This window comes from Callionymus lyra, chromosome 12 (assembly GCF_982586985.1).
Source record: "Callionymus lyra chromosome 12, fCalLyr1.hap1.1, whole genome shotgun sequence".
Lineage (NCBI taxonomy): Eukaryota > Metazoa > Chordata > Actinopteri > Syngnathiformes > Callionymidae > Callionymus > Callionymus lyra.
Genome location: NC_141829.1, coordinates 27865457 through 27880678, shown reverse-complemented (window position 1 = coordinate 27880678; position 15222 = coordinate 27865457). Strand labels below are relative to the sequence as shown.

The window sequence follows — 15222 nt, the reverse complement described above, 5'->3', positions numbered from 1 at the left end:
TTTATTTTTTTTCGTTTCTCTCGCCAACTTGTGCAGCCGCTCAACAGTAATAGCGCTGCCCCATTAATTTGCCCCAAAATTATTCTTACAGAAGAGACACAGTCTGATACTTTAGTGTAACCGAGTGTATTCGTCTGGGGAACAGTGAGGCTGGAACTTAGTTTGTGGCTGTGCAGCACGCACGTATTCTCTATTTTCGTCATGTGGAAGACGCCCACAACAACAACGAACTCGGTCTTCTTCCTTTTCAACCCCTTCAAAATAAAACGGCGTAAGTAAATATTATCATAATGGCGAGTGCCTAGAAGTCCGTTAAAGTGGCATGCGGCATTCAGAATAACAAACGCTGACATTCAGATTCACACAGGATTAGTATTATCACCCGACGTCTTTGTTTGGCGAATTACAGTAGGTAATTTGCGGCGGAATTATTACGTTACAAATCAGAGACCAGGCGCATTCACACGGGATTAAAACTCAGACATTCTCCCAATTATTACAAATTACCAGAGGTCCCCACGTAATACTTATCCCGTGCGAATCGGACACTAGTTAGACTTTAATGCTTCTGTGCTAAACTGGGTGTGTAGTCAGTTCCGATGTCTATTTTAGTCGGCTTTTCAGATTATGCTAGGCATAAGCATCATTAGAGATGTTTTCATAACAGAGTTGGGCAACATTCCATTTGACGATAGATTATTGAGCACGTGCTTTTCATCCAAAGCTATCAAAGTAGTGCTAGTACTAACCATCATGTAGGTTGAAATCGATAAAGACATGAATGAAACCATACAGTGTTGATGACATGCATATTATTTTTTTTGTTCTGGTTAGTTTCATGTTTGGACCCGCATTGTTTTTAAAACGTCTGTATCTCTTAAAACCTTAACAGTGATTCAACTTTAAGCCCCTGGAATGCAAAATTTTAAAAGATCCCACAAACTTAAAACCCTTAAAGCAAATAGTAAAATTATCAGCATCTAATAAACTATTGTTTCAATTGTGAACAGCATTATTTCATTACATTTTTTTAAATGTTGAAATAAAATTCTCTATGTTTTTTCCACAGGCCTGTGCCCCTCTGTACCAGTGGTCAACCTTTGGCATTTCTGAGAGAGAGCCAGTAGGAACTTGTTTTCTGAAGAAGGGAGAAAAAACTGTGGAATACTCACCTTGCAGATCAAGTCTGTTCATATCTGATCAAATATTTAGTGAAGAAAAATAAGCTTTAATTTACTCAGTTTATTGAATGTAAAATCGGACCATCATGATTGAGAATTAAAAAGTATTGTTGGCTAAAATTTAAAGAATCCTGATTTCATGATGCTTTAAAAAGAAAATGCTAATTAAATCTTAATTTTCATAATGATTGCTTTTTTAAACTTCGTTTTAAGTTTCAGCAGAAAAATATGAAATATTTTTGGTCTTTTTGAAGTTGCTATTCTTTCAAAATTCTACGTATATTTTCTGACACAAATGTTGTAATATATTTCCACCCAGATGCAAACTCTCCAGAGGGCCAGGGCTTTTGCCAAGCAGGATTCAGTGCCAATTTTCTCAAGGTTTGTGTCATATACAAAGTATTGTATTAAGTATTGTATAAGTATTTGATAAGAAGATTGGTTTGTCTCTCATTTAGTTACATTTGACATGTGTTCATGAATAATGTCATTAAGATAATATCATGTAACCTTCAAAGGTGTTTGGATTAGTTACATGCAGTCAAGGGGTAAGTGAGAGGTTCCCCATCAGCCATCATGATGAGAAAGATTATGACGGATAGAGAAAAGGGAGTGAGGGCGGATACAGTGAGAGAAAAGAGGAGAATGTATAGTTGGGGCCAATGGATGGTGCTGGAGAGAAATCTGGATCATTGACATTGTGGAGATCCTGGATCCAGCAGCAGCTCTCAAGGTCGAGCCCTGGAGCTCTGGGAGAGAAGAAAAATGTGGGTTTGAATAATGATAATAATTAATAATTAATAGATGTGAGTTAAAGGATCGTAGCGCCCTAGAAGGTTGATAAGTTTGGATTAAATCTGTGATTTATGTTGGTGCTAGACCACGTAAAGCTTTGTTGGTTAAATGAAGGATTTGTGTTTTGTATTCAGAATTCTACTTGAAGCCAATATAAAGTCGACGGCACAGGAGAAATGTGATCGTGCCTTTTAGTCTTAGACCGGAGCTGCAGAGTTCTGAATGAGACTTCTGAGAGACTTTTTTTTAAACATCCTGACAGAAGAGAGTTACAATAGTCCAGTCTGGAGGTAACAAAAGAATGGATGAGTTTCTCTGCAGCATCGAAAGGTTAAGTTAGATTATAAATTCCTCGTCAAAGCAAACACCAAGATTCTTTACAGTGGCGCTAGCAAGAGGAACACGTCCATTTAGGAAAGCTAGATCATAAGTTATGAATTTTCTGAGATGTGGACCAACTAGAACCTCAGTTTTGTCCGATTTCAGTAAAAGGAAGTTTTGGGTTATCCAGGACTTGATTTCTGTAATGCAGGATTGTAGCTGTATTAGCTGATTCCTTTCATCTGGCTTTGTTGTCAAAACCAGGTAAGTGTCATCAGCATAACTGTGAAAGTTTATTTAGTGTCTAATATCAAGTTCCCTAGTGGAAGCATATAGGTTGTGGATTGGATTTGACAAGAACAGAACCTTCTGCACACCATAGCTGACCTTAGTGTGTGTTTATGAGAGCTGGTTGACGTGTACATAATGCTTTCTGTCTGATGGATAAGATTAAACTAGTTTAGATCAGTTCCACTTATGCATATTTGCTTTTCTAGTCACTTCAGTAGAACTTTGTTGTCAACAGTGTCAAATGCAACACTGGTCACAGGTCTAGAAGAACAAGAACTGAAACAAGGCCATGGTCCGAGGCAATTACAGGTCATTTCTAACTTTTACTAGGCGAGTCTCTGTGCGGTGGTGTTCCCTAAAAACTATACTGACACATTCAAATTGATCGTTTTCATGGAGGTAATCACAGAGCTGACTCACAACCACTTTCTCCAGATTCTTTAAAAATGAAGACAAGATTAGATAGGATATTTACATGTTGGATGTGGTATTTCGTAATATAAATATCCTCAAATATTATATATAAAGTGTGTGTGTATATATATAGATAGATAGATAGATAGATAGATGGATAGATATTTTTAGTTGTGTGAAATAAGATATTGACTGTGACAAGACCACAGTGTCGAGCTGCAGCCAGTTTTGGATTGTGGCTGTGTTGTTTGTCAATGAGAATGAAGCTGAGTGATGCATTTTTTTTTGTTTGGTAGAAGAACAACAGAGTTGTGGTTGGGGGACCTGGAAGCTTCTACTGGCAGGGTGAGTTTTGATTTGTTTCGTTGACCTCCGCTTTTCTGGGTTCGGGTTGGGGAGGCAGCAGCTTCTGCAGGGAGGCCCGGACTTTCTTTGCCCCGGCAACATCATCTGGCTCTTCCTGGTGAACCCCAAGGCGTTCCCAGACCATCTGGGAGACGGTCTCTCCAGCGCGTCCTGGGTCTGCCCCTTGATCTCCAACTGGTGAACACCTTACCAGTGAGGTGTCCTGGAGGCACCCTAATCAGATGCCCAAGCCACCTCCACCATCTGCAAAAAAAACGGAGCCCCTCATTGAAAATTATGTCCATAAACGTTATGAACAAAATCTGTGACAAAGGGCAGCCCTGACAGAGTCCAACCCTCAGTTGAAATGAACTAGTCTCTGACTCCGTTCCTACAGAGAACGGCTAACCCTTAACAAAGGTATCTGATACCCGATATTCCCAGAGCACCCCCGACTGAACTCCCGGAGTGACACCAAAGGTATAGAGCTGATCCACACATCCACTCACTTTAAAGTATACTTTCCAACGATCAAAAAGGTCGAGAAGAGGTCAGTATCAACAGTACACTGCCTCCCCCTCCTGAGACACCTTATGACCGTCCAGAACTTCTTTGATGCCGCATGGAAGTCGTTCTTCATAGTACACGAAACTCCTCCCACACCCTGGCCAAAAAGGCCTGGTAGGCCTCTTTCTTTAGCTTTAGCTTTCTTTCTTTCTTTCTTTACTATCCGCATGAGTTTGCATCATTCATTGTGGCCTTCATTGACATCTTTAAAACGTCCCTGGAGTCCTGTCAAGTCCCGTCACTGCTTTAAATCCTCAATCATCATTCCTGTACCCATGAAACCCAGGATGACCGGACTGAATGGCTCCAGGCTGTAGTCATGAAGTCCTTTGAGCGCCTGGTACTGCAGCACCTCAAAACACTCACTGCCCTCCTCCTGGACCCACTGCAATTCACCTACAGGGTGAACAGGTCCTTAGATCACACGGTTAACCTGGCCCTCCGCTTTGTTGTGAAGCATCTGGACTCCCCAGAACGTGCCCAACTCCCTTTGAAGGTGGATCATTAACCTGACGGTGGCAGCACGTGAGGCTGGGGACAACTGTCTTGGACTCTCGGATCCTCAACGAGGAAAGGGCTGTGTTCCCCCTGGGTCTTCTCTGTGTACACCAACTGCTTCACCTCCATCTCTGCCTTCAGGAGCGAGATGGATCGACTCATGTCCTGGTGTAGCAACAACAACCTGGAGCGCAACGCCCAGAAAACATGGGAGATGATCGTCAACTTCAGGCGAGTCACAGCCCCGCCATCGCCCCTCACCCTGGCAGACTCCCCCACTCCCTTTTCCATTGTGGACCCCTTTCGTTTTCTGGGCACCACCATCACAAAAGACCTCAAGTGGAAGCAAACCATCAGCTCTCTTGTCGAGAAGGCCCAAAAGAGGATGTTCTTCTTACGGCAGATGAAGGAACAGTCTGCCGACTGAGATGCTGTTGCAGCGCTAAACGGCAATCATCCAGTCCATCCTCACCTCATTCATCTATGTCTGGTAATCCAGCGCCATCACCAGGGACAGGAACAGACTGCAGCCCATTTTGCCTGCTGCTGAGAAGCTGGCTGTAGACTAGCATCTCTTCAAGACCTGTATGTCTTCAGAACCCCGGGACATGCAGGTCAGATCAAAGCCGACCCTTCCGAGACAATTGGGACCAGAACCTCTCACGACAACTTGTAAAAACACACTCTAAATCTCTTAATCTGCTCTATGTAAATAGTTTTACTGTTTTATTTATTTCAAGTATATTGTTGCACACAATACCAAGATACATTCCTATTTGGTGGTTTTGCACTGAAAAATAATTCTGATTCTGATTATTCCCTTTGACTGTTTAAGCGCTTTGTGACCCTGGTCTGGAAAAGCGCTATATAAATAAAAATGACTCACTTACTTACTTATCATGGTTGCATTTAAAAGTTGCATAATGGTTTCCAATATAAGGGTGGGTTCATGATGCACCAATTGACTGCAAACAACATCAAAGCCTTCTTTGCACATTATCTGGTAAAGAAGTTATTCCACTCCAATTCGGAGTAATTCTGTCCCCTCATATGAGGCACGTGAGTAATATCTGTAGTCCAGTCAAGTGCTAAGTTAAATATCAAACTAGTATAATAGTGAATGTAATTATTTTTTTCTGGAATCGGGACAAAGCATTTGGTTAACCTTAAGTTTAGTACTGTAAAAATAAGGACTGCATCGACTGCATACTCTCTTTATCTTAACAATTTCTTGAATGCACAATACAACTCTGTTGTTATAAACGGCTATTAGATAGTTGCCTTAAGCTGGGATCTTACTCAAAACCTTCTTGCTGTGACTCTGTTGAATGTTTTTGAACTTAATATTAAGTTTGACCTTGATAAAAACATGTTGTTAAAGAGGTTTTAATGTCTTTATGTTCTGATCTAGTTTTTTTCTTCTTCTTTTTTAGGCCAGCTTATTTCCGATGATGTCACCGAGATATTTGCCAGATACAACGATGATTACATCACTCCATACGGAAATACCCTGTCAACAAAGTCCGCCGGTGCCCAGTATGATGACAGTTACCTTGGTATCTTGCTCATTTATTCATCCCTTTCCTTTAAATAACATCATTAAAATAATATTCGTAAAACTCTTAACTATGAATTCATATCCTATTCTTTCATGAGACCTACGTTGTGTTTTTGAAAAGCTAATGTTTTATAAATGTAAAAAAACAAGCAGATAATAATAAATAAATGATAAATAATATTGTTCAAAACTATTACCAGGTTTAATGACACCGAGCAGTGCTTTTTGACTATGGTAGAATTCTGTCTTCTTCACTTTGGCATGTGACTGAATGCTGTCTGACTCTTGAATCTTAATCATCACCTACAGTAGGCAAGAACTTCTGACTATCATGATGAAGCCAAGTTAACATTTTCACCCCTCCCTTCTCTAGAACTGTGAATCAATCCATTTTTTATGAAAGTTGTAAATAAGGCGGTTTCATCAACTGGTTATTGTGTCACTTTTGAGTTTTTTCAAGGAAGCCATTTGAGACCTATGACCCTGTTAGATATTGCATTCCTTTTCTGGTTTGGCAACATCCCTGGATGCTTCATCAAAGCTTTCAGTGCCGGTGAAGTAACTTTTCTCCGGCCTACTTTTTGGTTCACTTGTTGGTAAAAAAAAATAAATATATTTTTTTGGGTTGATATGATGGAAATGTACAGAATATTTGGTATTATTATTCGGGAATACTTTGGTGAATTTTCAAAGATGTTTCTTAAGTACGCCCTCTGTTCTGACAAAAATAGACATGGTTATGGGTTAACCCAAGGGTGAAGAAATATCAAAAGACCTATTCAAAACTTTGATCAATAGTTTGTAGTTGTAATAAATGAATGTTATCGAATACCAAGAACAGTTTTTGTACAACCGAGTTAAGTTTAGTGTTGCTTAATGCTGAAAAGGATTGTCATTTACTCCTGCTCTCACTATTTTTATACTCCATTAATATGGTTAAATAATTATTGAAACATTTCTATGTCGGAGTGGCTATAGCTAACTCCAGCACCCGTTATGCTTATGAGATATGCAACATGTGAAAATTAACTTGCATCATCTCTTATTTCTAATATGACAGTTATTCATCAGAGCTGAGGTCTAGTGCTCACAACCCTAAAGAGGAATTATCAAAATCTTTAATGTGTAACAAGTCGCTTTTAAGTATCATCCAAAATTCATATGCTTGTGTTAACTATTGTAAATAACCAGCTCACTTCCCAGTGGAGATTGAAGCTCCTTGACACAACTTTATTGTCAGTACACAACCTCCTCTAGTTTCCTCTTTTAAGGGAATTCATTGAATGATTTTAACTAACAAATCACCATTTTTCATCATCATTTGTATATGCATGTATATTTCATTATCATGATTACATTAAACAAATTGCAGTCATTGTAGTACATTATTGTACTGGCATGATTTTATAGCACCTCTCTTGTCCAACACTTAATTTGTCAATGCCTTTTTTACAGGTTATTCTGTGACAGTGGGTGACTTTAATGATGATGGAAAGGATGGTAAGGGGGATGTTTGCTTTTCTATACCTAATGCAATTTTTTTGTGTTGACTCAGTGGTGTTTTCTTTAAGATTATGTGACTGGAGTTCCACGTGGCGAGAAAGCCCTGGGTTATGTAAGTAGCAGAAAAAGACAATGTTTTTCTTTGCCAAGTATTTGATTTTTAAATTGTTTCTCCTATTTAACTAATGTGCTCTGTTTTTTCACATTTAGGTTAACATCTTCAATGGCCACAACATGGAGTCTATGGTCAACTTCACAGGAACTCAGGTTAGTTTATATCAGGAGTAATTGCGTCATAGCTGTGGTTATGACTGCTGTAACTAATTAATTTGTCCAAAACCATAAAAAGTTTATTTTTTAACTGTCATAGATATGGGTTCTTTACTAGTTACTTCAGGCTTCGTCCTTAGCAGAGCAACATAATCTCATATGCAACATTGACGGTCAATCAATCGCTCAATCAATTGGCAGATTTTTTTTTCATTTTTTTACTCTTAACACGAGGCTACTTTTATTAATAAAATTGTTGAATAGACATTTATTTTATTATTGTATATATTTTTTTAATTAATCAACAATTAATGTGTGGATTAGATTGGCTGTAAGGAACACGATGTCAGTTTATTTTCTTTGCACCTCTTTGACATCAATGATGCATTCAATGACAATTGGATTACTATGGTGCATTCAAGAACATGTGAAATTTAAAGCCAAACGTTAATCACTACAACTAAAACACCGTATCACATTTTAATGAAAAAAGTGTACCTTGGTTCAACACTGTTGTAACAAACAAAATTAGTCACAGATGTTCTTGAAATGTGTTTTGTACAGGTTAGCCACAAATTCTAATGCTCAGAGCTCCATGCTTGAAGCTTGGAGACAATCAGACAATCTTCACCGTCATCATCACTACTAAGCACTTTAAGTTACTGATTTGTCGTTATTCCTGTTAAACTTCATCTTAATATGTTTTAAATTAACCACAGATCGCCTCTGTAAATAAAGTATTTGTGAATTCCATGTTGATTTGGATGTACAAGGGAAACTGCTTGCCTTTTTGCGAACGCACAGATTCATCTGAATATTTTTGTATATTCATTTTCTAGTTTTTAAGTGTATTCCCATTTTTAGTAGGACATCCATGCAATTCTTACATTTTTTAAGTAATTAACCACATCCTGATTCCCTTTGGAGAACGTGATGCAGAGACCATTTTTCTTATCCACTCTTCACCATGGGAAAGTCAAAGGAAAACACCATTCAAGTTAAGGCAGACATGCGTCAACCTTCACAAGTCAGACTTGCCTGTATCTGCCCATATCTACTCTCAAAGGGATAATTAAGTGATGTTTTATTTGTATATATTTTTGCTTTATTTTTAAGTTATGATTAAAACGACTGGAACAGTCGTAAACAAGCCTGGTTGAGGACAAAGGATTATGTTGACACCATGCACAGTGAGGACGCTGCTAAGAGAAATAAAAAGTTATCCAATGCTCAATGTTAAAGTATCCCAACCAATGGTAGAATTTTGGGTTGCTATCTACACGCCAACGAGCTGTTTGTGAGGCATCCACAGAAAAAAATAAGTCTTCACTCACAATCATAGATACAAACATCTGGAGTTTGCTAAGCGGTACAAGGACTTCATCTGGGACGGTGTGCTTTTGTCAGATGAGGCCAAGATTGAGCTTTTCTGAACAACCCTAATGCCCATTGTCGAGTATGGGAGAGGTGATGCTGTGGGTCTTATTCTCTTCCAAAGGCCCTTAAAACCTTGTAAGGGTTCATGGAATCATGAGCACTTTGAAATACTAGGACATTTTGAATCAAAATATTGTAGCCTCTGTCTGAAATTTGAAGATGGGTCATTACTGGGTCTTTCAGCAAGATTATGACCCTAAATATGTGGCCAAATCTATACAGAAACGGTTCACCAGTCACAGAATCAAGCTCCTCCCATTGCCATCCCAGTCCCCAGACCTCAACCCCTTTGAGAACTTGTGGAGTGATCTGAACCAAGGTTGCTTGGTGATTAAGTGATTGTCCGAGGAGAGGGAAAGATCCCTCTTTCTGTATTCTTCCATCCTGTGAAGCATTATAGGAGAACATTAGGGACTTGTACAAAGGGGGGTGTACAAATTATTAACAAAAGGGATCCCAATCATTTTGGCACATATGATATGAGGTAATATACTTTCTTTGTTGGGAATTTGTTTCTTCCAAATTGTTTTCTTAAAAGCTACAGAACATATCTTTACAATGTATGCCAAAAATTACAGAGGTTGCTGTTTGTCTCTCTCAGCTGGCCTGCTTTGGGGCCTTGTAAAGAGCTGGATGATGTGGCTGTGGAGATTTTGCTACCCCCACACGACCAACATTGTGAAACATTCATTATTTGTCTGCTTTTGTTTTTTAGATGGCTGCATACTTTGGACATTCAGTAGCTGCTACTGATGTGAATAGAGATGGGTGAGTCTTTGATTTTCAGACATTAATTATTATAGTAGGGAGGATTGCTTATGAGGTAGCAATACAAAAATTGGTTGCTACAAAAATATATATTCAATAATTGGCAACATTTCTTAAGTGCTTGACTATCTGTGTGCAAAGCAATTTGTCAACGTTTATTAGGGTTTTGCATTACCATAGTGCAAGTTCCACACAGTGGATTCTTTTCATACCGCCATGCACATTTTGTTACAAGCCATTTGTTTATAGCTACATCTATCTCTGAAATCAATAAAGTTTTTATCTGTCCATCTCTCGATCATCTGTCTGTTCTATTTTGTTATTTTGTTTGTCTTTTTGACAGTTACTTTACTTCAACACGTACTCTACCTACATATGATGTAGGTATGTTTTATCACGTTGAATAAAGTTCAGTGTTTGAGTAGCTGGTATACCTATACATATTTATACAAATACTCCGTCTTCTGCAGTGCATGCTGTACTTGTCTATACCGATCTATATAGAAGGATGGATGGATGGATGGATAAACTTTAATAATACCTCTGGAGATCTGTGTCAGGAAGTTGGTTTTCTAGTTCATAGCAGACGATAGATTCATAAAAACAAGAGCAATAAAAAGAACAAGGTTGCAAGGATTACAAAATCTAAGTATAAAGGGCATGGAAACTGGGACACTGGCCACCACAGACTAGTAGAACATTTAGTTTCCTGCAGATGTTGAATGGTTGTAGCCACCTCAGAAAGTACAGTCTACTCTGAAGTTTCTTCACCACATGGTCTGTGTTGCAGGACCAGTCCAGTTTACTGTCCAGCCACACACCAATTACAATGACAAAATCAGATTAACATCATCTTTTAATATGAATTATGTATGTGTGGTACAAAGTGCCCTAAAGTCCTTTAGTTTAAGTGAGTAAGTAAGTAATTATTATTTGTAAAGCGCCTTGCACAGACCAGGATCACAAGGTTCTTAAACAACAAAACATTACCCAGTTAATAAATACTAGGCCAAGACAAGACGGCAACAAACATGGCAAAAAATGCCTGTAAAACTAAAACGGTCTTGAGATTCTTCTTCTTCTGAAGGAGTCAGTAGACATCAAACGCAGAGGGAACAGAAGATCGTTCCAAAACTAAGTATCATTAAATAAAATACAATCGTAACTATATCATTTTTGTAACTCCTTGGATGCTTCATGATCTGCCTTTATATGCAGGTTATTGCTTTGTATTTGTCATTGTGCATTAATCAGTAATCTTAAAAGAAAGAAAACTGAGCATGGTTCGCGACAATCAAATGGACATACATTTCAGCAAAAAATGTTACTCCTTCCTGTTTGATTGTAACAACGTTTTAAAATGAAGTAAAGGGTTCTTTCTGCCAATCGGTAAATCTAGTTCTTGTTTATACTTTACAGAATGATAGATTTGCTGGTTGGTGCCCCACTATTCATGGACAGAGGTTCTGATGGAAAATTGAGGGAGGTGGGAGAGGTATGAGCTGTTTTTTTTCCCCAGCGTGACATATATTCACAAACTTGAATGAAATAAAATGATGAATTCAAATTTTCTAACCATAATTTACATTGGTAAGCATGTTTGATGACTTGAAGGTTAATATAGGACAAAATGAGCTAATTTTGCTCAATGTATAGTTTTACATTGTCTGTTCATGTGTTATTCCACGTTTAGGTGTTTGTGTATCTTGGAAAAGGTGGATTTTCCTTTAACCCAGCGCAGATACTCACAGGGTCGGAGGTATATGCTAGATATGGCTCTGCTATTGCTGCTCTTGGGGATTTGGACATGGATGGCTACAACGGTATCGCAGTCGCAAATATATCCTTTGCTTCTTCTTATTCCAATTACTTTCATGACACTTGTATATTTACTCCTATATTTATTTATATCTGTTTTAGATGTTGCCATTTCTGCTCCATATGGAGGACCTGAAAACAATGGCTTGGTCTATATTCATAATGGCAGACCAAATGGACCCAGCACTTCTCCTTCACAGGTTAATAACTTAAAATACCATTACATTTTTGATGGAATGCAAGAACATCTGCCCTGTTACCAATGAAACATCAAGTTTTAAAAAATAATTAACAATGAATGGCAAAAATGTATTTTGAAAGGTTAACACCTACAAATTTGTTTTTCTTTTTTCAACTAGGTTCTTCAGGGTAAGTGGGCGTCCAGCCACATGCCTGCAAGCTTTGGATATGCTATGACTGGAAATACTGATATAGATCAGAATGGATATCCAGGTACAGGCATTAAAGTATAGTCCTTAGTAGTATGACATCAGTCTGGTCTAATTCATTTATCAATGTATTGACTTTTATTTTTTTATTATTAAACAGATTTAATAGTGGGAGCATTTGGAGCAGACAAAGCAGTTCTATACAGGTACACTTATTCTGCTAGTGATGTTTTTGTTGCATGTGCATCTCTGAACCTGCTCACAAAGACTGAGGAGTTTAATGAGCAAGACCTCCCCAGATATCAAAGCCTTTCTGCTTTAATTGACTTTTCGCCTACTGACTTTATAGAAGTTTATAGGATCTATCTCACCGTTGACGTGGAGTAGTGGTTTGTATGCCTAAAAAGCACTCCTGTTGATTTGGCCGGGCACATATACTATCTAATTGTAGTCTAGTGAAAGTGCTGTGTTTAAAAGTATAGAAATAAGGCTTAGCGGTGTGTTCAGCTGTAATTCTTCTGTTTTATTTACAGTAACCCATATTTCATTTTTTATTTGTTGCATTTAATTGTTGTGTGGAAGCTGATCAATTTTGATATGATAAAACATTTCAAGTTAATTAATAAAAATAGCTTTACTTAAAATAATATATTGTCGTAGCACCTATTGATATAGTTGACAATTTCTAAGCGAGCAATGTGTTTTTGGTTTGTCTCAGAGCCCGTCCTGTTATTAGCGTCAACGCAACATTAGACATCACTCCTCAGATTATCAACCCAGAGGAAAAGAAATGCCAACTTTCTGTTTCAAACACGCCTGTGTCATGGTAAGTTCAATGATCAACTCTCAAGCTCTCGTATCCCTATGCTTCCTTTGCTCATTTAGCTGAGATTTTAAAAAAAATAATCATGTTCAATAAATGTATTAACACACAAAAAATGTGTAATTATTGACAGATGTTTCTCCTTTTATTTTGGAAAAGCCACCAAGTTTTTTTCAAACATGTTTAAAAAATTAATTTCCTTTTCTTGTTTTGTAGCTTTAAGATTAAGTACTGTATAAAGGCCACTGGAACTCAAGCTCCAGAGCTTCTAAGTAAGTCGTGCCTTGCTGTCAGTGGTGTAAGATAGCACCATGCCCCTCAATCACTACTCCACAGTCATTGAGTGATTTCCTTTTCAGACTTCCGTGTGAGCCTAATGTTGGACCGTCTTAAGCAAAAGGACACAACTAAACGTGTCCTGTTCCTTTACAACAAAACTTTTCAATATGGAAAGAACATGACCGTGTCAAATGGTAAAACCCCAGCTTGTGAAGAGCAGTTGGTGTTTTTGAGGGTAAGTTTGATGATGAAATAAAAAAAATAATAAGCTCAGTAGTTTTAGATAATAGATACATGATAATAATAATAAATTTTATTGGTAATAATACATTTTATTTGTAATTAACTTTTCATCAGCAAGGTCTCCGAGTGCTACAGTGTTGGATCGTTAAAAACACTAAAACAAGACAGAACATACACAATAAAACAAAAAGACAAAGTTTAAAAATCATATAAACAATCATGGCTTTTTGTATGAAAGAGCCGGGCCCTGAATAGCCCTCAGCTGGGTTGGGAGGCTGTTGCATAGTTCGTGTTGCAGCCGTGTAGAAGGCTTAGTCTCCCATGGTGGAGAGCCTGATGCTAGGGATGTGAGGTTTTGGGATCTGACTGAATTATTTCAAAATATATGTTTGAGATAGTCCTGGAGCTGTGTGGCAACTGTGTATCTTTAGAAAGGGGGGGTCTGAAATAGGCCTGTAGTTTGCAAATGAGAGCATCCTTTGACAGCAGGTGAAACTGCAAGTGTCTGGATATAACTATAATGATTTTACATGTGTGTTAGTACTATTAAAGGCAATCAGCATTAGGGCTCATATGTAAAGTTGGATTTATTTCAATGGTCAGATGCAATATATCTGATGTCAACCACCATTAAACAAGAACAAGAAAATGATAGTTCGATTTTGTACATCATGCACACACACATATGATAGAAAACACACAGAGAAATACAAATGATGCAGCTTTTAAAATAAAGGTGATTCACCTTGCTGTTGAAGAAGGAAAAAGAGTTGCTGCAGGTAAACTTGGCCTCTAGCTGGCAATAATGACAGATGAGTAAATAACTGACTCAATCCTAAAAGATACCAACTATTTTAGTGTTCATGAAAGCAGAAGCCTGAACCTGACAAGGGCCTGGTTTTCCAGATTCGATTAAGAAGCTCTTAAATTCTATGATCTTCTCAGGATTTACCCTTGAGATAGCTTTAATAGAAGGTTGTTTGCTCTTGTTTTAAGAACATATTTCGCTTAGAAAGAAGGGTTTTCGGCGAAACAAGTGCTTAGTGATCAAGCCGTTTCAGGGAAATTGTGATCCTCCACTTTTCCAAATAAAACGATGCTAAATGAAGAAAAAAAACAGCCTTTTATTGAATTACAGGTTTAAGTTTTACACAAACATCTGCACACACTCAAAGTGGCTGGAGAGGAAAACAATACAATTATTTACCAAATTATTTACACTAAAAATAAAAAATCAACAAACAAACCTGTGGCATTTCAAAGACATAAATGAAAAGTATTTAATTTAACTCAAAGAGGCTCTACCTGTTACTCTTTAAGACGTTTCCAAAGTCTGTGAATGCCTTGTTTGTTTGACTTGGGGCTGTTAATCAGGTGGGTAATTGACTGGCCTAGCAAAGATTGATTCAGTTTCAGAACCACCACGGTGGACAGCTCCCATCAAGAGCTTCTTAAATAGCTTTGTTGGCTTTATCTTAAAGTTCACATAGAGATGTGGAATTAGATTAGATAGAAATCCAGCAAATTTTTTGTAGAATGTATTTGGTTGTATTGCATTTAAATTTGTGTCCTGCTACATTGTTCTTGTGATCAGAGTACATAAGATATTAATTTCCTGGACAGCTTTTTGAGCCAACCATAATATCTCTAATAATACAAATCGTATACATTCTCAGGTAGTACATCTTTCAGACTAAACTCTCTGGTGTAGATTATTTGAGA

The 15222-nt window shown here is 37.9% G+C and overlaps 1 protein-coding gene across 1 annotated transcript in view; it reads left to right on the top strand.

Annotated features, from left to right (window-relative positions):
• The window catches only part of itgav (integrin, alpha V), a 34725-nt gene that overhangs the window by 6491 nt on the left and 13012 nt on the right, over positions 1–15222 (top strand). The window contains exons 4-19 of the mRNA XM_087804163.1: positions 1070–1184; positions 1501–1562; positions 3299–3347; positions 5846–5968; positions 7426–7470; positions 7542–7585; positions 7684–7740; positions 9896–9948; positions 11368–11443; positions 11642–11771; positions 11869–11966; positions 12126–12219; positions 12316–12361; positions 12874–12981; positions 13195–13250; positions 13338–13492. Coding sequence (XP_087660289.1) covers positions 1070–1184; positions 1501–1562; positions 3299–3347; positions 5846–5968; positions 7426–7470; positions 7542–7585; positions 7684–7740; positions 9896–9948; positions 11368–11443; positions 11642–11771; positions 11869–11966; positions 12126–12219; positions 12316–12361; positions 12874–12981; positions 13195–13250; positions 13338–13492 — 1311 coding nt within the window. The remainder of the gene's footprint in view (positions 1–1069; positions 1185–1500; positions 1563–3298; positions 3348–5845; positions 5969–7425; positions 7471–7541; positions 7586–7683; positions 7741–9895; positions 9949–11367; positions 11444–11641; positions 11772–11868; positions 11967–12125; positions 12220–12315; positions 12362–12873; positions 12982–13194; positions 13251–13337; positions 13493–15222) is intronic.